This window comes from Stegostoma tigrinum, chromosome 6, assembly GCF_030684315.1.
Source record: "Stegostoma tigrinum isolate sSteTig4 chromosome 6, sSteTig4.hap1, whole genome shotgun sequence".
Lineage (NCBI taxonomy): Eukaryota > Metazoa > Chordata > Chondrichthyes > Orectolobiformes > Stegostomatidae > Stegostoma > Stegostoma tigrinum.
In genome coordinates, this window is record NC_081359.1 from 24446711 (window position 1) to 24467577 (window position 20867).

At 40.6% G+C, this 20867-nt stretch overlaps 1 protein-coding gene across 4 annotated transcripts in view; it reads right to left on the bottom strand.

Annotated features, from left to right (window-relative positions):
• Positions 1-20867, bottom strand: part of LOC125453139 (dachshund homolog 1-like) — a 583370-nt gene that overhangs the window by 114778 nt on the left and 447725 nt on the right. For all 4 annotated transcript variants that reach the window (XM_048532306.2, XM_048532308.2, XM_048532307.2 and 1 more), the window contains 2 exons: positions 11571-11706; positions 8891-9025 (listed from right to left, as the gene is read on the bottom strand). In XM_048532306.2, the coding sequence (XP_048388263.1) occupies positions 8891-9025; positions 11571-11706 (271 nt within the window). The remainder of the gene's footprint in view (positions 1-8890; positions 9026-11570; positions 11707-20867) is intronic.

Genomic DNA, 20867 nt, shown 5'->3' on the forward strand with positions numbered 1-20867 from the left:
ATGTTCCAGGAGAGCACACGACTAACACAATTCATTTTCTTCAGCTAAATGAGCCTCTTTCAAATGGGACCAGTCTTCATACAAAGTAAGGGTCATCAGTCAGGGCCTCTCACCACAGACATTCAAGAGCAGAATCTGATCTCACTTCAGGCACTTGGACACAGTCAGTTGGCTACTTGGGTCATTTAGGGGCCAGGATTCTGTAAGATGACTGTCAGAGGAGGAAGCCATGGTCAGTCCTGTGGGTCCAGAGCAAAACATCAGGGGATTAGCAATAATTCAGTCAGGGAACTGTACTAGGATCAGCCAGGAGTCAGGTCATTCATCAGTCAAGGCCGGCTAACAAAGTTGGTCAAGAGGTTGGACCACATTCAGTCCTGGGGATCTGTTTATAAAGTTAAGGATCATTATCGGGGCCATGGTTGTGGCAGGGATGGTGGAGAAGTCAATTTTGGGGATCAGAGATCATGTGCTGGGATACAGGGGATGATAATTGTGAAGGGAGGCAATTCAACATATAAACGTGGGAATCCACAGTGCATTGCAGGGCGTGAGTTATGTGGGAGATAGTGTCATCAATGACCACCACCACCCTGACTTCACTGGAAGGGACAACACAATGGTTTACCTTTAGGCCTGGGGCTCAGGAGGTATTGTTGGGAGTTTAAGACAGAAAAGAAAAAGTTGAGATAACAAAGTGTGGAGCTGGATGAACACAGCAGGTCAAGCAGCATCATCGGAGCACAAAAGCTGACGTTTCGGGCCGAGCCCCTTCATCATTTTCTGATGAAGGGTCTAGGCCCAAAACATCAGCTTTTGTGCTCCTGAGATGCTGCTTGGCCTGCTGTGTTCATCCAGCTCCACACTTTGTTATTTTGGATTCTCCAGCATCTGCAGTTCCTATTATCTCTGATACAAAGAAAAAGCTGAAACGTATGGAGCTCAGAACTGATGAGGCTGACAGGGGGCGAGAGGAACAGAGGAACATTAATGATTACCAAGCTGAGCCTGAGACTAACTCTGAAGCATGAACTGTGTTACATTCCATCCTCTTTTAAATCACAAATAAGCAGTGGAAATTAAAATTGTCTGCCAACACACCTGGAGTGGACATGTCAATTTCTTTTAAAACCTGAAAGAACTGCAGATGCTGCAAATGAGGAACAAAAACAGAAATTCTGGAAAAGCTCAGCAGGTCTGGCAGCATCTGTTAAGAAAAAACAAATCAGAGTTAACATTTCAGGTCCGGTGACCCTTTGGAGCAAAATGTTAACTCTGATTTTTTTTTCTTCACAGATGCTGCCAGACCTGCTGAGCTTTTTCAGCGACTTCTGTTCTGATTGGGTCAACTTCTTTTGTCTCTCTGAGTTTGTACCACATCTTATTGCACCAGCAATACCGCTAGCTGCTACGATGCCAACATTCTTGGGAACGTTCATGTTCCTGCTTTGATTCAGAGGTCAGGTGCCTTACAAGGATGGTTACTGGCAGAAAAGGACTGCACTCTGCATGCAATGACCAATGACTGCATAACACAAGCTCCTTAAAGAGGCTGAGTTTAAATACAATGCAGTCTATGCAGGATAGGCCTCCTGGAAGTGGGGTCCCAATGCTCGCATCAGACTTGGGGTTTGGCAGTAAATTCCAGATCGAGCGTGCCACACAATGCTTGGAACAGACAAAGAAGGGCATGTGGTGAATGCTATAGAGCTGGGACAGCTGTCGTTTTTCAAGCAGGAAGATGAAAATATCAAGCAGGATGAACATCTTCGCCATAATAGGGTGGCAAGGTGTGGGCACAACAAGGCAGGCAGAACTTAACTGACATCTGCTTTCTATAAATCTGAGTTAAGTGAAATCATCATTCATTTAGTGTAAATTTCATACTTGTTTCCAGAAACAATTGGAGATTTTTTTTGTTTTTTGTTTGTTTTTGCACTTTTCTTGTTGTTCAACTGTTTGAAAGCTTTCAAAAGGTGATGCTTCCTCATTGAACAATGACAATCCCTTATGATATGCTGGGAATTAGGAAAAGATGTAGTACTCCCTTAGGAGGATTTTAAGATCACTGAATTCCTGTAGTGTGGAAGCAGGCCGTTCAGCCCATCAAGTCCACACTGACCCTCTGAACAGCATCCCACCCAGATCCACCTCCCTACCCTATCCCCATAACTCAGCCTTTCTCATAGCTAAACCACCTAGCCTACATATCCCTGGACACTACAGGGAAACTTAGCATGGTTTATCCACCAAACTTGCATATTGTTGGCCTGCGGGAGCAAACCAGAGCACCTGGAGCAAACCCACACAGACACAGGGAGAATATAGTATCCTTACAGTGTGAAAACAGGCCCTTCAGCCCAATAAGTCCACACCAAACCTCAGAGCTTCCCTCCCAGACCCATCCCCCTATAACCCACCTAAGCCACACACCACTGAACACTACGGGCCATTTAGCACGGCCAATCCACCTAACCTGCACATCTTTGGACTGTGGGAGGAAACCAGAGAACCCGAAGGAAACCCACGCAGACATGGGGAGAGTGTGCAGACTCCACATACACGCCCAAGAGTGAATCAAACCTGGGTCCCTGGCACTGTGAGGCAGCAGTGCTATCCATTGAGCCACTATGCTGCCCCAGATGGTCTGGATAGATAGCTGTGTAGCTAGTTCTGTGGCAGATACAATGGCAGACGTGTACCACTTACGTACACTTAGAAGCTGTACTTTTTCATGTCCCTCCCACTACTGCTGTGAAGATTTATTCATTGTTGGCCACTAAGGACCTGCCACAAAGCTGGGCTCTATATATGGTGCTGGTGGCGTAAATCATAGAAAATGCTTACAGAAATGAATATTTCCACAACTGCTCAACACAGAGTAATGCAAGCATAGCACCATGCACACATAATATAACCAAACGTGGAAAATCATACGATATAACTCTCCAAAGCGCACTGTTAAAAAAAACGCACAAAATTCTTGAAATTGACAGCTGAACTTTGGTAAAATTTAGCTCCAAAATTCTATGAGCTTGACAAAGAAGTTGGTGGGGCCTAGATTTAAAGATGACTTCTAAGGATTGTGTGCGTAGGGGAACCTTCCACTCAAAATCTAGTGCCTCTTACCCACATCAAGAGTTTATCTATTATGATCCAGTTGGTTTGAACTAATATCATTGGATAGGAAAGAATAACTACGGACAGAGCCTTCCCTAATTTTGGCAAAGTGTTGGCTTTTTTGAGTTTCCTGGAATGTTTCATTTCAAATTTTCCCCATTACCTACAGAGCATAGCCCTATGGAGCTCTTCTCATCTGATGCTAGCTAGATTCTACCAATCATCATACCTAGATATCCCAGAAAAGACCATCATTTTTGGCATTCTTGCTCCATTTGAAAGGCCATTGTGGACCAGGACAAGCAGTGTCAGCCCAGAAGCCATACTGAATGGTTTGTAACATTCACCCCAGACCTGGGAGATTATGGAGAATTGCTTTGTGGGCAGACACCTGGGGTTCCTGGCAGGCAGGTTGGTACAGAGCAGGGCTATTCTCTTCTTCCAGGATCAGCAAAGGACACTGGGCCATCAGACCTTGCCAACCAGAGCTGAGGTTGTTTCCTATTTGGAGGAACGCCCAGCAGTGAATAAAGAAGGTCAATGAACTTTTCCATCCCACCAGCATCTGTGCCACCACTGACTCTCACTCAACGCCAACACCACAAGCTGCTTTCAACATTGAGAAAGACCTCACCTGACTTTTCATGTGATCTTCTCAGAGTTCCCACCATAGCTCACATCACTCAGGGCCTTATAAGATTCCACCCAATGGTTTGTGACCATGTATTTTACGCTCTGCCAATTTTGCAAGTCTTGGACTCACAAAAAGACTTTAAAATAAAATTGATCCACTGTCAATCTATATGCCAACCACATTTTCTTGCAGTTTTATAGCATTCCAGATCTGAAGGGATCAAATTTCAAATATTGGCCTCTGTGTTAAATAAGCCAATGCAAAAGGTTTTAATGAGAAACCCAAGTGATAAAATCCCCTCTTCAAAGAAGAGGTCCCATTACAAATGTAGACCATCAGACAGTGACTGAGGCAAGTGGATCTCAGGATGAGAAACAAAGTATATTCGAAAAACTTACCTTGGGCAAGTCTTCTCATGTACTACAGTTTTGGATTTCTGTCTTGTTGTCTCCAAATATCTCAATATCCACGGTAATAGCTCTTTATTTGCTAAATGTTCCAATCTCTGATACAACTGAAGGCAGTACCGCTTCTCATGTGAAAGCCTTTCATCCCATACAAAGTTGTTTTTTTCACTATTAGTCCACAAAAAGCAGGTAAAGTAATGGGGCAAAAGAACCTACAGTTTTCCTGTCATTGGTATTGACAGGGCCGAAGATATTTATTTCAAAATACCAGTTAAAATGATACCTACACAGCTAACAAAATGTAAGCAAAGAGCAAAGCATTATTTCAAGCCATGTTCTAAATTCCATCGCTATCAAATGGAGCAGAACATTGTTCATCACCTGAGTGAATCCAGGAAACTTAAATTGCTTAATGCTTAGTTTAATGTGACTGAAATTTTGAGGACATACACAAGTGATAGGTATCAACTTGCTGAAATAAAGTTCCAAAGCTGCGTAGGATTTTCCAATCTAGAAATTGGAACAGATTTAAAATTTCAAACGGTCCAAGGTGCATGCTGGTTTATGGAGCATTTACACTATTGGAGATTGATGCTATTTCTGTATATTTAACTTTGCAAGGTTCTATTCCTGGCATGAATTCTCACCAGGATGGTAGTTGGACAGAGGTAATACAGATCTATTTTAGGGCCCATACATCAATCCAGCAATAATGCAAGCCAGGACTCTCACCTCCCAAAATTACCCTTCAGAAGTACGGCCAGGAAGATCAGACAGGCTGAGGAATAGTTTAGATTTCATTGTCCTTGGCTGCAGTCTATTTTGGCAAAAACACAAGCTAATGAAATAAGATTATACCAGTGAAGCACCTTTCTACAAGAGCTTGCAAGCATGACAGTTAACATATTAGAAGGTGTTTTATACATGGAAAAACACACTAAGAATGAATCGTTCATGGTGTCTTTACATGCAACTATTGAAATGCAAATTCCCTGGTATTCCTTTGTTGTTTGATAAGTAACTCCATAAGTGAGACTAACCAGATAAAACATAATGAGCCAGGGCTAGGATAAGTGGAGATACTCATCGTAATTCATGGCTGGATGAAATTTCATATTCAGCGTAAGTTTTCAACTGAAAATCATTTTAATAAGCAGTTAAGGACTTGTTTTATCATGCCATAATGAAATCACAGAGGTAGAAATAGGATTTTATCTTCACTTTATCCAATCAGAACGCAACAATGTAAGAACTGGATATAATTAGTAAACATTTGCAGGGATGTTCATATAAACACAAGAAAGCTTGAAGTCAGAATAGGCCATTCAAGCCACCAAATATATTTTTGCCTGACTGTCCCTGAATATCTGCTTTGATCTTGAGCTCTCCATGACCAAATACTGTTTATATTTTCTTCACTAGTGATATTTTCTTCATAATCCTTCCAACTAAAAGAGATCTCCGTGATGATAAGGAGTCATGAAAAGTTTTAATTTGCAAAGTAAAGACTTTTGGAGTTTGAGGTCATTCATTAGCATGGATGAAGGATTGATTTTTTGCATAGGAGACAGTAAGGATAAATAAGGCATTATCAAGATGGCAGACTACAGTGGAGTGCTGAGAGGTTCAATGCTGGAGTCTCAACTATTTACAATTTGTATTCATAACTTATAAGGCAGTGAAAGCACTGTACCTCAGTTTTCTTCTTATACAAAATTAGCCGGAAAAGTAGCAAGTGACGAAAGAGGTACATGCACATTAAGTCATTGGATAAAGAGATGGCAGATAGGCTGGGGTAGTGAAAAGTTATTCATTTCCATAGGAATAGTTGAGAAAAAAATGATACCAAACTTTTAAATGTTAATGTTCATAGAGGTTTGAATGTAAAGACTCAAAAAGTTATTATTTAGCTGCAGCATGCAAAAGGGATAGCAAATGGCACAACGACAAGATGATTGCAGCACAAGCATAAAGTCATCTTACTGCAATTACATTGGGCTTTTGAGTTGATACTTGGTATGCAGTTTTGTTTTCTATACCTAAGAAAGGATATACTTGCCTTGGAGATACCATAAGTGATTCCTGGGATAAGGGACTGAAAGACTGAATAAATTGGCCTATGTACTCTGGAGTTTAGAGGAATGAGAGGTGATCTTATTCAAACATTTAAGATCCATAAGGGGCTTAACTGTTAAAACTTCACGATTAATTTCTTTGCATTGGGGATTCTGAAACACAGGGGCATTACAAGAGGCGTTGACAATTTAGACATAAGATACAGAGAAATTTCTTCACTTAGGATGTTTATGAATTATTGGAATTGTACTTTAAGTGGTTATAGACTCCATCGAGTATATTCAAAACTGATGAAAACTGTTGAACTGACAGGGAGACAAGGGCATAGAGAGCAGATAGAAAAGTGAAGTTGAGGCAGCTGATCAACCATGATTGTACTGAGTAGCAGAGCAGTCTTGAGGGGAAGAACGGTGAACTCTTATTGCTTGTATTCTCATGTAATCCTCAATTGCTTTTCTCTTTAAAGGTTCCAAGTGACTGAGAATTAATTTACTTTTTACTTGCTGTTTCATGATCGGAACACCCCTAATTGGTAATAATGTGCAACACTGTTCTGGTTAAGCATTCATGTATGGCTTTATATTCACTTAACATGCTCTTCACAAAAAATTAATAAAAATGACTTGCATATTATATTTATGATCCTCCACAGTGTGTGGGAGAAAATGATTATGTTATTAAACTGGGAAGCCATATACCCAGTGCTAATCCTCACGAAATGTTGGTATTGATAATTCAAATGGATGAACACCAATGTATTAGGCCACAAAGAGTATAATTAATTATCAGAGAATGACAAATGATTTCATGTCTTCTTTTCATTCACCAGTGAAAGATCCAGAGTGATTTTGGTCTTTCTAGTGTCATGATGTCACTGGAGCAAGACAGGGGTAGAAGTCTTTCATGACATCAGAGTGCCTTGAAAGGCTTTACAGCTAATGAATTTCTTTTGACATATAGTCAGTGCTTTAGCGTATGTAGGAAATGCAACAGTCAATTTGCACTCAGCAAGCTCCCGAAAGTATCAATGTGATAATGATTTGTTTTAGTAACGTTGATTGAGGGAAAAAGTATGCATTGGGACTTTGGGGACAATTTTTTGGCTCTTCACCTTCAAAACAGCATGGGATCTTTTATGTACCTATGAGAACAGACACAGTCTTGGCTTAATGTCCTTGTCTGAATGACAGCATCTTCAGTAATACAAATTTGCTCAGCACTGCATTGTGTCTCTGCTTAGACTGGTGGGTTCAAATCTGCAGTGTGGGACATTGATCCACAGATATCTAATTAAGAGTTGAGTCTGCTATCTACTGAGCCCGTGACAAGTGGAGAAGAGGCCAGGCCAGTGTGTAAGACAAATATTGAGGAGGAGAGGTCAGAAGCCTGCATTTTATAAACATGGCATAGAGTGGAAAAATTCTGCTCCTCCTAGCATGGCATTCTGTGACATATGTTTATCAGAAGGTAGTTAAAAGTCTGGTTTTGATCAGAGCAGTTGCATCAGGGTAAATCAAATCTTGCAGTGGGGCCTCAAGACAACTTTGGTCCCTTTTTTTATACATGCCTTGAATGGAGCTTGTTTCCTGGTGGAGGTCATGAACATCTACTTCTTTTTCCAATCATGGGCAGACCAAATCTGCCAGAAGTGTTTTACCCATTTTATACCCACTGCATAGAGAGCTTAATAGAGCAATAGTGCCCAAATGTCTCGAATGTCAACCTTAAACGCTGGTATGAGGTGCCTAGGGTCAGCTGGGATAAACTCCTTATTTTCTTCCTTTCCCAAAACTTGTATTTCACTTCCAGTTTTAATACTTTTAGGAGAAAAGAATAGAAGGATAAAAAGAAAAGTTTGTTTCATGTGATTTTGACCTTTTATCCATACATAAATTATTTGCACATTGCTAATGTCAGTCTCAAGCGATGTGAAACACATCAGGTAATTAATGGAATTAACTCTAACTAAAAGGTAACATATGAAAGCAATGACCACTATCTTTATGATATCAATTGTATGGAGTTTCTGTTCTTTAGATTTTCTCCAATAGCAGTATCCAATCTCCAGAGAGTACCTCTTCTGCTTCCCTAAACAAGCAGATTTCCGTAAAGCACTCTGCGCTTGGAATATTAAATAAATTGCTGCATTCTGTTAACGGGAATTATTTAAAGATCACAGATCACAATGAATAATGGAAAAATAACAGCTTGTTAATGCACAAAATTGGTTTAGCAAATTCAGGGGAGTAAAAGAGTTGTAAACCTCTAAAACTTGCTGGTTGGTTAGATTAAACATCCCAAATGACATTGAACAAACCTGCTGGATTCACACATTAACTGTCCATTCAATTGGCCTAAGTTAAGGCTGGCAATTAGCAATGCAAGAAACATTCTAGCTGAAGGATACGGAAAAAAAGTTTACCGCATACACACACCAGATGTGTCTCAATGAACAATGGCTTATTTTCAACTTGTCTCAGCACAAATATGTGCTTTGCTCTGAACTCCACTGACAGCTGTGGGTAAAGCTCAGACCAAGGTAGATAAGTGCTGAGGCAAGTTGAAAATAACCTACTGTACACTGACTGCCAGTAGAAGTACCAGCTTGAGTACAAACTGCAGTAAATGACAAAACACACATCAGGTATCTTACCTTTTTCAGTGTGCATTCTTTTCACTTCATGCCCTCCATCCTGACAAGCAACATCTCCTTCCTTGGGTCCAGGTAGGATGGTTGGGGACAACCCCAGGAGAGTCTGGTTAATTGACAATCCATTCTGATGGACAGCTATTAGTTAAAGCAAACAATTTACTTTTTGGTAACCATTCAGTTAACCTTTAGACAAGGGAGAGGCAGTATCCCTGCAGCACACTTGACATGATCTACTCAGCATCATCCAATATGCAGTGCAAGAATTTGTTAATATTTTAATAAAGCAAACATAATAATAATACTTGTTGGTATTCGGTTTTACACAAATTGTGGGTGTTGATGGCATTGTTACTATGTATTGCAGTGGGACAAATGTCAGTTTGATATCAGCAGCAAAACACCTATTCTGCAATCAGTTTATTTCTTACGCTCATAAGCATGGTCAAGCCAGTTGTACCAGTTGAGTTATCAGAACCCACTATTCAATCACAAGTATTCATAAAAGAACTAAAAGGAAATAGAAAATAAAAGTAACATTAGCACTTATATAGTATTTTCATTTGCAACGGTATTGCAAGGCATCCTAATGGTGGCTCAGTGGTTAGCACAGCAGCCTCACAGCACCAGTGACACGGGTTCAATTCCAGCCTCGGGCGACTGTCTGTGTGGAGTTTGCACATTCTCCCCGTGTCTGCATGGGTTTCCTCCGGGTGCTCTGGTTTCCTCCCACAGTCCAAAGATATGCAGGCTAGGTGGATCGGCCATGCTAAATTGCCCGTAGTGTTCAGGGGTGTGTGGGTGAGAGGGGGATGGGTCTGGGTGGGATGCTTCAAGGGGCGGTGTGGACTCGTTGGGCCAAAGGGCCTGTTTCCACACTGTAGGGAATCTAATCTAATCTAATCTAATTAAAAGGCTGTACGCAAATAAGACTATGTAGACCATATTGTTACAATACCCGCGGGCCAAATCTATTCATGTTGTACTTCTAGCAGCATATAGAAATAGAACTTGATACATTCTTAGCAGCCTATTCGTAAAGTAGGGCTTCTAGACGGTGTTATTCATTATGCATGAACCCAGTGATTATTACAATCAAATCAACAAAAACTTTCCCAATAGTTGAGAAGAAAAGGTTGTTGGATTCTGAGATCGATTCCTGCCTTGGACAACAGTCTGTATGGAGTTTGCACATTCTCCCTGTGTCTATGAGGGTTTCCTCCCACAGTCCAAAGACGTGCAGGTTAGGTTGACCGGCCATGCTAAGTTGCCCAGTAATGTCCAAGGATGTGTAGTTTAGTTGGGATAACCATCATTAATGGACGGTAGTGGTGTTAGGGTGGAATGCTATTCAGACGGTTGGTGCAGACTCAATGGGCCAAATAGCTCTATCTACACTGTAGAGATTCTACGATGGTCAAAAATTTGGAAAGATTTGGGGTTGATCCAAATCTCTGCTGGAGCCACCATCTTTTAGCTAAAGTGCTCTTAATACCGCTGGTCTCTCTGGACTGAGTGGAGTGGCAAAAGATGGGGGTGGGGTTTAAATCAGACAAGGTTCCTGAACTATGCATCCAAATAGTGCATCCTTCTTGAAAATCCTTATGTCCATCAGACAAGCAGAGGATCAAGCATGGCTCTGATTCTCAAGTGTCAAATGTACTGTTGACACTTTGGGATTCATTTTCCTGACCTTTGCTTCCTGAGGAATAGAAACATAACTGCACCTATCCAGCATTCTGAGGAAGAGGGCAGTTTGACCGGTTTCATGTTGAGAGAATGTTTCTGTGCCGTTGGGAGACATGAAGAATAAGGAGCACAATTTCAGAATATGGGGTCCCCTATTTAAGATGGAGAAGATGAAGAATTCTAAGTTCCAGAAAGTAATACAGTCACTCAATATGTTCAAAGCTGAAGAACAATTTGGTCCACAAGGCAATCAAGGTTAATAGGGGATTGGGTTAGGGGATTGAGTTAGTCAGAAGATATTGAGTTCAGCTTCAGTGGAGACCATAGTCAAAGCAACCATGTTCAGAGTAAATGGCACAGTGGGTTCCATTAAGCAAAGAGCTGACTCCAAATTCTGTTTGGACGACAATAAAACATGTATAAAGAGGGTGGCACACTAACACAATGGTTAGCATGCTGACTCACAGTGGCAGGGACTTGAGATCGATTCCTGTCTTGGACGACAATCTGTATGGAGTCTGCACATTCTCTCTGTGTCTGTGAGGGTTTCCTCCCACAGTCCAAAGATGTGCAGGTTAGGTTGACCGGCCATGCTAAATTGCCCAGTAATGTTCAAGGATGTGCAGTTTAGTTGGGTTAACTATCATTAATGGAGGGTAACAGTGATAGGGTGGGATGCTATTCAGAGGGTTGGTGCAGACTGAATGGGCCAAATATCTCCATCTACACTGTAGAGATTCTACAATGGTCAAAAAGTGGGAAAGAAACACAACTTTCAATGACTCACAATTACAAAGTAACCATTTCCAGTCATATTGTATTGCAAAATAACACTATATATTGCTTCAGAATTTGTATTCTCATTCACCTTTTTTCTTGTGATGCTCTTTCTTCATGTTTGCCCTTCAAACCTAAATACCACATTTGAATTTTTTTTAAAGTAATTCAGACAGATGAAAAAATTAAAGTAGAAACTGAAGGGAAAGGAACTCACGGATTCTGTCAGAGGAGCTCTCAGTCCGAGCAGGTGAACTTGACACACTGCTGCTCCGATGGGAAGAAGGATGGCTCCCTGGCCGACGGCCATCTTCCAGGGATGGGGCAGGTGAGGGACTGTCAGGTACACGTTCCTACAAATGGCAGGAAAAAAAGGTTAGTCAAGGATGAGGTGAACAAAACAGATGCTCCATCAGAACTTGAGGAAAAGCTTTAAGGTCAGAAAGAGGAAGAAACTGTTGCAAGAGAATGGTAACAAAATAACAGCACTTGAATGGAATTATATCTGATCTTAGGGTTCAGATGACATAAAACTGAAGCCACAGAGCAATGTCATTTAAGTGGTTAGAACCCAATATTATTAGACTACAGATGCCAATTCGATACTGGCTGGCATTGCCACCTTATAAATACGCAGACAATTACTACAGCTTCACACTTAGCAGACAAAGCACATTTTGCAATGGATTGATCTCTTGGTGCCCAAATGCCACTTAATTTGTTATTGTCACAAATAATTACTTCATACTAGTTACAACTAAACTATAGGCAATGTTAAGGCAAAATTGTGTATGATGCATCCATACCCCTCTACGGCAGGTGCATGTCCATAATCAAAACATATGATGCATGTCTGGGAGACATTATGATCGGTTTAGAAAAAACTAGTTGCCTTAATATGTACAATACTCAGCAATGTGAAACCATTTTTGGATATTTGCTCAATGTAAAAGCCCCTCTTTCCTCTGCAAATATAAAAATCAAACCATCCAAGAGGAGGCAATGACATATTGTCACTGCATTAGTAATACAGGAACCTAGGCAACGCTCTAAGGCTGCAGTTTTAATCTCATCACTGTGGATGGTAGAATTTGATTTTGGAATATTGTTCAGGACAGGACAGGAACTGGCAGTGAATCCAGTTGTCATTGTTCATGTATAGACCAATATCATAGGTAGAATTAGGCAAGATGGTCTGACTGGAGATCATAGGAGGTAGGTGCCAGATTAGTTTGCACAAATTGGTTTAGAGTACATACAGTTTGAGAGAGATCACATCTGGCTCAAACTCTGGTGTGAGACAAATGGTCTCTGGTTCATAGATCACTGGCACTAGTACTGGAAAGTGCGGGTTGTACCACTAGGATGGTTTATGTTTAAATCATACTGGAACTAGTGTTCTTGCAAACTGCACTTTTAGGGAAGTAGATAAAGTTTTAAACTAAATACTGAGGGCAAGGGACCAAATCTGGGAAAATGTCATGCATTAAAGAGTAGAGACAAAGTAAAAATGTTCACAATGCATCAACACCAAGACTAGACTACAAAGCTAACAAAAAGACAAAATTAACAGCAGCACTATTTCTGAAAGCATGTTGCATTCATAACAAATTAAATGATTGGTAATGTACATTAAGGTGAATAAATATGATCTGATAGCTACTTTGGAATCATGACTGCAGGATGTTAAAGATTGGATCTAAATATTGAGGTTTATGTGACATTCAAGAAGAATAGGAAGCTAAGTAAAGGGGCAGGTATAGCACTTTTGTTTAAATGTTGCTTTGGTGCAATAAGTTAGTGGTGGCTTTGGTTCAGGAGATCAGGATGTAAAAACAGTTTGGGTGGAAATGAGGATCATTAGTTTGGTCAGAGTTGTCTGCAGATCCTCCAACACTAATCACAATGTCGGTCAAAGCATTTAAGAAATATTGGGATATTGTGACAAAGAGGCAACACTATTTATGGGTGACGTTAATCTAAATACATACCAGAAATGTGTAATGGGGGGTGTAGCTTAGATCAGGAATTCATGGAATACTTCCACAATAGTTTCTTACAGCAGTACATTTTGTGGCTGATCAGAGAGCAGCTCACATTAAACTTAGCATTGTGTAATGTGATAGGATTAATGACCTCAGCGTAAGTGAAGTTTTAGGTTGCAACAATCATATTACGATTGAATTTTATGCTCAGATTGAAAGAGAAGTATGGGTCAAAGACCAGCACAGCAAACCTAAAGAACAGCAACCATGTGAGCATGAAAGCTGAGTTAGCTGAAGTGAACTGGCATACTGGGCTAGGAAATAGATCAAAAGACATGAAGTGGCAGGTATTTAAAGGGATATTTCTTACTGTTCAACCATAAAGAAAGATTCTAAAGGGAGAGCCACCATCTATAGTCAACTAATAACATTTGGCAAAGCCTCAAAATTAAGGAAAACATGTATGTGCACAAAGAAAAGAGTAACGGATCAGATGACTGGTTATAAAATGCATGAACAGTAAAGAGATTAAAGCATAGGAGAAAGATAGCTCGAAATGTAGAAACCGATAGGAAATGTTTCAACAGATTTTTAAAGAATAAGTTAAGCAAATGCTGGCCCTCTAGAAAACAAGAATGAGGAGCTAATAGTAAATAATAAGGAAACAACAGATTAAATAGACATTATTTTGCTTCTACCTTCAGGATAGCGCAGCACTTGAGATTTGAAGAATCACCCTCATGAGCTTTCTAACCATGATGACGTTCAAATGGAAACTAGACACTAATCAATCTATGGCTTGTCATGAGAAGCTGAAAAACTTATGGTGACAAGTGCTAAAAGGCTAGAAGAAACAATTGGCAGCAAGGTGGCTCAGTGGTTAGCTCTGCTGCCTCACAATGCCAGGGACCAGGTTCAATTCCACCCTTGGGTGACTGTCTGTGTGGAGTTTGCACATTCTCACCATGTCTGCATGGGTTTCTTCCGGGTGCGCTGGTTTCCTCCCACAATCCAAAGGTGTGCAGGCTAGGTGGATTGGCCATGCTAAATTGCCCGTACTGTTCAGAGATGTGTAGGTTAGTTGGGTTACAGGGAGATGGGTCTGGGTGGAATGCTCTGAGGGTCGGAGTGGACTTGTTTCCACACTGTAGGGATTCTATGATCCAGGATACATAAATATTCCAAAGATAACCGTGAATCAGGTGTTGGAAAGGAAGAGAAGCATAGAGAAACTGCAAGTTATGATGTAAGAGGTACTATACACACTGATGTCAATACAAGCTGACAACTCTCCAAGTCATGATGAATTTCATTCTTTGGTCTCAAAATGGTTTGTGACTGAGATAGAAGATGCATAGGCATTAATTTTCTAAGATCTCATAAATTCTTAAAGGGTTCCATTTGACTGGAAAGTATGAATGTAACACTACTATTCAAGAAGGGAGGGAGAAAGAGAACAAAAAACTATAGATCTGCTAGCTTGGCATCTGTCGTACAGAAAATATTAGAATCAATCATTAAAGCGGTTATAGATAGACACTTAGAAACAATGTAAGGTAAACGGGAAGAGTCAACATAGTTTGTGAAGGGTAAATCATGATGAACCTCTTTTTAAAAGCTTTCTTTAAAGGAATAATATGTGCTGTGAATAAAGGGGAGCCAGTAGATGTACTGGAATTGAATTTACCGAAGCAGCAACATCAAAAGTTATTTCTGAAAATAAAAGCTTATAACTATGGGCATTGCATATTAGCATGGGTAGTTAATTGGTTGGCTGATTGAAAACTAAGGGTATACACAAATGAATCTTATTTTGACACAATGTAACACATGGGTACTGACAGGAGTCTGTACCATGCCATCAACTTTTCACAATTTACCTTAATGACTTAGATGAGGGGAGCAAAAGTCTAGTTGATAAATTTGTAGTTAACACTAAAGATAGGTAGGGAAGAATTTTGTTAAGAGGTTCATAATGTGGTTGCAGTCTAATATAGATATATTGAATGAATGGACAAAATTTAACTTGCTTGATGCGTATTGGGTCCTGAACGGTCTTGGCAATGTGAAAGTAGACAGGATCTTTTCTCTTGTGGGTGAGTCCAGAAGTAGAGACACTGTTTTAAAATTAGAAGTCACCTTTTTTGGATGAGCTGAGGGGAAAGGAAAATTCTCTGAGAGGGATGTGTGACTTTGAGGCTGCTGGCATCAGAATGCAGAGGAAGTGCTGTAATATTTTTAAACAAAAGTTGGGTTATCCTTTTTAGGCAAGGGAATCAAAATTAGTCATGGGTAAATAGTAACATGGAATTCATACGTCAAACAGGCATGCCATGATCTTATCAAATAGTGGAGCAAGCTTACAGGGTCAAGAAGTCTATTTCTTGATATATCACATCTTTGTATATTCATAGGTGCATCAAATCAGAGGCAAATCAGAAAAGATGAAAACATTATGAAGGTTAGAGGCATAATCGAAGTTAGTTTTATTTAGAATGGTATACGATGAGGAACACAAAGAAGGGTTCGTGAACGTGATAGGAAGGGACATACTGGTGATACAAAGGGAGAGTTATTAGTGATGTGCTACACTAAAGGGTTGTCTTAAATATCCAACACAGAGGATGCACAGCAATGGAGTCCGAAATGTGGAGTTTGGGAAAAGGGCAGGCAGGAGCTTATTAGGAAAACAGCAGTTGTTGTTGATAACGCTAAACCAATGGTTTAGAAGCGGCAAGATTACTGTCTTAGACATTAGAACACTCTTTCACAGGTATTCTTTCAACCTAAGACAACAAAATGTGAGGCTGGATGAACACAGGGTCTAGGTCCGAAACGTCAGCTTTTGTGCTCCTGAGATGCTGCTTGGCCTGCTGTGTTCATCCAGCCTCACATTTTGTTGTCTTGGATTCTCCAGCATCTGCAGTTCCCATTATCTCTGATATCCTTTCAACTTGCTTGCTCCAGAGGTAGCTTCTGTTTCCTTGCCTTGGGTGTGGATTCAAAGAGTTTTAAGCCACCCAAGATCCTGGGTAATTCAAATAAGGCATAACATTTGAATATAGTCCCTTGTTTGCAGAGAATAGATACATTAGCACGAATGTATGTTGTTGCTAGCAAGCATAAATAAGCCATGCTACTCGCTCAACTGAATATCAGAAATTGGTTAATACTTCTGCTATTAGCATACCCAGGGTTTTTCAGCAAGCCCTGCTTAATCACAGAATCATTTCTAACAAAAAATATTTGTTTTGGATTTTGTATGTGCGGTCTTGTCGACTAACGCCTATCCTTTTCTTATTATGAATTCTGCAGTTTCCATTCGGCGATTTGCTTTAAAACTGCCCAAAGCTTTTCAAAAGTTGTAGCTATTTTAAACTCTGCTGGGACATTGGCACTTTATGATGAACGCAATCTCTGCTATATTAACTAAACAGCACTAGACTACGTCATGAAATACATCAAGCAATACTTTTTAATGCGAGGAAAAACACGAATTTAATGGACTTCCCACTTTGCTGGTTTATAGATTATTGCGTTGTGTGATAATGTAATTAGACTTGGGTAGAATTGTAAATTCACTCTGGAAAACAAGCACAGATTTGAGTGCATTTTGAAACCAGGTAACCAACTGCGATTCCTGTGTCCAGCGAATGATTCTCTGTAAATCCAAATATTGTTAAAACTACTCAATATTAATGCAAAGTTCAAAATATTAACAGAAATAATAGATATGCTGCATGTATTACTGACAGCAAGCAGAATGGTCCTAGCCATGTGCCGAGATTGCTAAACTGGAATGGTGATGAAGAACCTCCAGATTTGAAAGAATGCAGTTGGCTTGCTGTTCCTTACAACCAAACATGCATTCACACACATGCTGAGGCATGGCTTCCACCAATCTAACTAGCTGGGCTGAGGGAACTTCTCAGCACACCTTGACTGCACATCCATCTTACATATCCCAGAGCAATGCAAAGATGACACTAATTTCTAAGAGTGCAACAGGTTTGTTCGCAAGAGTTTTATGATATATGCGCACTTATGCTTCCAATTCTCTGGTAGCTTTTTCTATGGTGTCTATTTCACTGGCCTCCTAAAGATCCAGGCTCTACCAATCAAACACAGTGACAATGGATCCGTTGTCAGTCAGTCTCTCATAATCAAACACCGAACAATTGAACACTATACCTCCTCCTGAAACAAACAAGGATGGGTACAATGACCAGTTCACACTTTTATCAATCCAGTTTCATTTTGTCCACCATTTTATGTATATACTAGGAGCAGGAAGGAGCATCATTAATGTATGCAAGCCAGAAGGAAAAAAAACCCTCTAAAACTGGGGAATGAGACATAGACGTCCAACACATATATCTCTAAATGGAGGACCAGTACATTTATTTCCATGCTTTTTTCCCTCCTCTGGTCAATCTAGGTGTCACTTAATGTTGTTAGTCTTCCCACATGTAGTAACATGAGGTCTACACTAATTTGAGTGACTGTTAACAGATCTTATTCACTATATCTACATGAAAGGGATTCTGAGAGATGGCATCCTCTAAAGTCCTACAGAACACAGAATTAATTTCCATGCAACCTGATGTCACCATGACGTAATTCCTATTGAACATGCTCAATGGATATTCCTTGAATAAAGGTCTAGTGAAACCTTTGCTCCACACTGGACTGTCCTGCAATGTCTAGGAATTAAAATTAAATTTCTGGATCACTGCTGCTAGAAAATAGGTAGAAAGGTCTTTACAATTTAAAAACAAGCTTAGGTGATTATCATAAAATGATAAAATGTGAGGCTGGATGAACACAGCAGGCCAAGCAGCATCTCAGGAGCACAAAAGCTGACGTTTCGGGCCTAGACCCTTCATCAGAGAGCTCTCTGATGAAGGGTCTAGGCCCGAAACGTCAGCTTTTGTGCTCCTGAGATGCTGCTTGGCCTGCTGTGTTCATCCAGCCTCACATTTTATTATCTTGGAATCTCCAGCATCTGCAGTTCCCATTATCTCTGGGTGATTATCATTCTTGTTTTTTTTCTTATTCCTTTATGGGATGTCAGCTATGCTGGCTAGACCATCATGTATTGACCAAACTTAATTTTCTGTTAATAAAAGCAAAATGCTTCAGATGCTGGGAATCTGAAATAGAAAATAAAAATGGAGGAGAAACTCAGCAGGTCTGGTACAGAGAAACAGAGTTCATGTTTTGAGTCCGATATGCCAGTGAATTAATACTTCTGTGGCCTGATAGTGAAGCCTGAGAGGGCATTTTGCATTTATCCTGCCTCCCAACCACCTTAAACATTGTGGGATATAAATTGCTCCTCACAGTAATCATTTCACTGGGAGAAATATTGAAGGATGACTGTCAGGAGACATAAGAAAATTGTCTGGAGGAACGAGAGAAGTTGAGGAGGTGGGAAACAATATGCTCACAAAATATCTATAAAAATAAGTTACAATTTACGTGATAGGAGGTCTGACACTCTAACAAAATTACTTTCAGAAACAGAGCACAGATGTTCATTTTGAACAGGGAAGGCAAAGTCAAGGATGTAGCTAGCCATTTCGAGATAATGAAGAGGTCTATTAAGGTTCAGACCTCCCGTGGATTAGATAATTCCAGTCTGCAGCTGGACCCAATATTCAATCTCCACCCAAAGGCAATAGCCTCCTGGGGTGTTGCATTGGCAGAGATGGAGGGGTGGGTTGCAGATAGAGCAGTTTTAGTGGGGGCAGTGCTTCATTCCACTGGCAACATCTCCACACCATATCCACATGTAGTAGCCCCTCGCCATGAAATGGAGAATTGCCTCTCCATCATCCAGTATCTGTGACTATTATTCAAATGATTTTGTTATTAAACTGGGTCTTCAACAAGCACTTCCATGACACTTCTGAAGGTCTCCTACTGTCTTTATACTCTCAGGAAGTCACCTACCATTCTTTGCTGGACAGAGCTCATGCTCTCCGGTCAATGTATGGACAGCTTACCAAAAATCTGTTTGGATAAGTGTTCCTGATAAAGTGTGGGTCAGGAGCCACATTTGACTGTAACATTGAGCTCCTGACTTCAAACAGAAAATTCAGTCCATTTCAAGTCCATGGTCTATCAGTTCCAAGCTCTGGATGAACTCAAAATTGCCTTAGGACTTTATGGCACGAATACCTCAATGTGCACTTGTAAAGAAAGGGCTTGCCAAACACAGATGCACTTCCTGCTTGCTCAAGAGAATAGATCAACTGATTTGGGTGGAATATGAGCTAATGAGGTGCCCGGTTGATTTTAACCGGTCACACCTCTTCCGTCAGATTGACATAAGAAAGCTAGGGTTAAAATCAACCCCAATGCTTTTGGGTCAAATCCTTGTATTATTTTATTATGTCCCATGCAATACAGCACCACTGCATTCCTGTGTTTCAGTGAATTAATACAGTTTATTCTGCAAGTAATAAATGACTCATTAATCATAAAAGTGACAAACTCATATGGGATATGAAAGTCTTATTCACTTGTGGAACAACCCATTATTAGTCACTGTGTACTTACATGTTACATAATACTGTACCATTCACTATTCTCATTCGGCACGTGCTTACACTCTGCATACCCATGGCACAATATGTTGCAGTGTGGGCTCCATCACAAATAAAAGGGAAATGTTGCATATCAACATCCTTTATGTAGCTCCACAGATCGAATGCTCTACTGCAGTGTGTCCAAGTGATTGTATTTTCAATTTAGAATTTGAGTGAGCTTTCTTGTCATATGTACTCGAATAAGTACAGTGAAAAAAGCACAAGTAGCCATTTATGGTGCCATCTTAGGTACAAAGGCTCCAAGGTACAGCTTCAGCAGTTACAGTCTTTCAAAAAAAAACTAAAAGTCCAATATTGCAGATTCTAGGAATCTTCAGGCTTTACCTCAGGGTTCACAAGGCCCGGAGGTCACTCTGGAATCACCTCAAGGCCAACAGCCCGTGCTGAGGCCATGCCATGCCTAGAGACCACCTCATACTGCCAGAAGACCACCACGCTAGCCTGTGAGGCCACTACACTGGGCCGCTGAGAGACCACGATGCTGGGCTGAGAGGACGCCATGCCAGCCTGAGAGACCACCAAGTTGGGCTGGAAGGCTGTCGCACTAGGCCACTACAAGGATGCCTCCTCCATCCTGCACAGAGGCCAGTAGTTCGGAGGTCGGGAGCTCCAAGGCTGGGTGTTCCATGGCCAGTATGGTGAATCAGGTGAAACCTGACGTCTTCCTGTACGATTGATACTTGTTGTGAAATCAATGCAGGGAGCCAACTTAGTGGCTTTCGAAATTCGAGGGTAATTTTTTCTGCTATTTTGTCCATTGAGAGAAAAAGCAGCAGTGAACGTGCAAAAAATGTACTTGTATCCAATCATTGCTCCCAAAAATTTCCCAGTTCTGTAAAATAGATCCCGAATAACCAACCTACTCAAGCAATTAGGAATAGATATACAAAGTTCATGAAATCAAGTAGGTTTGGA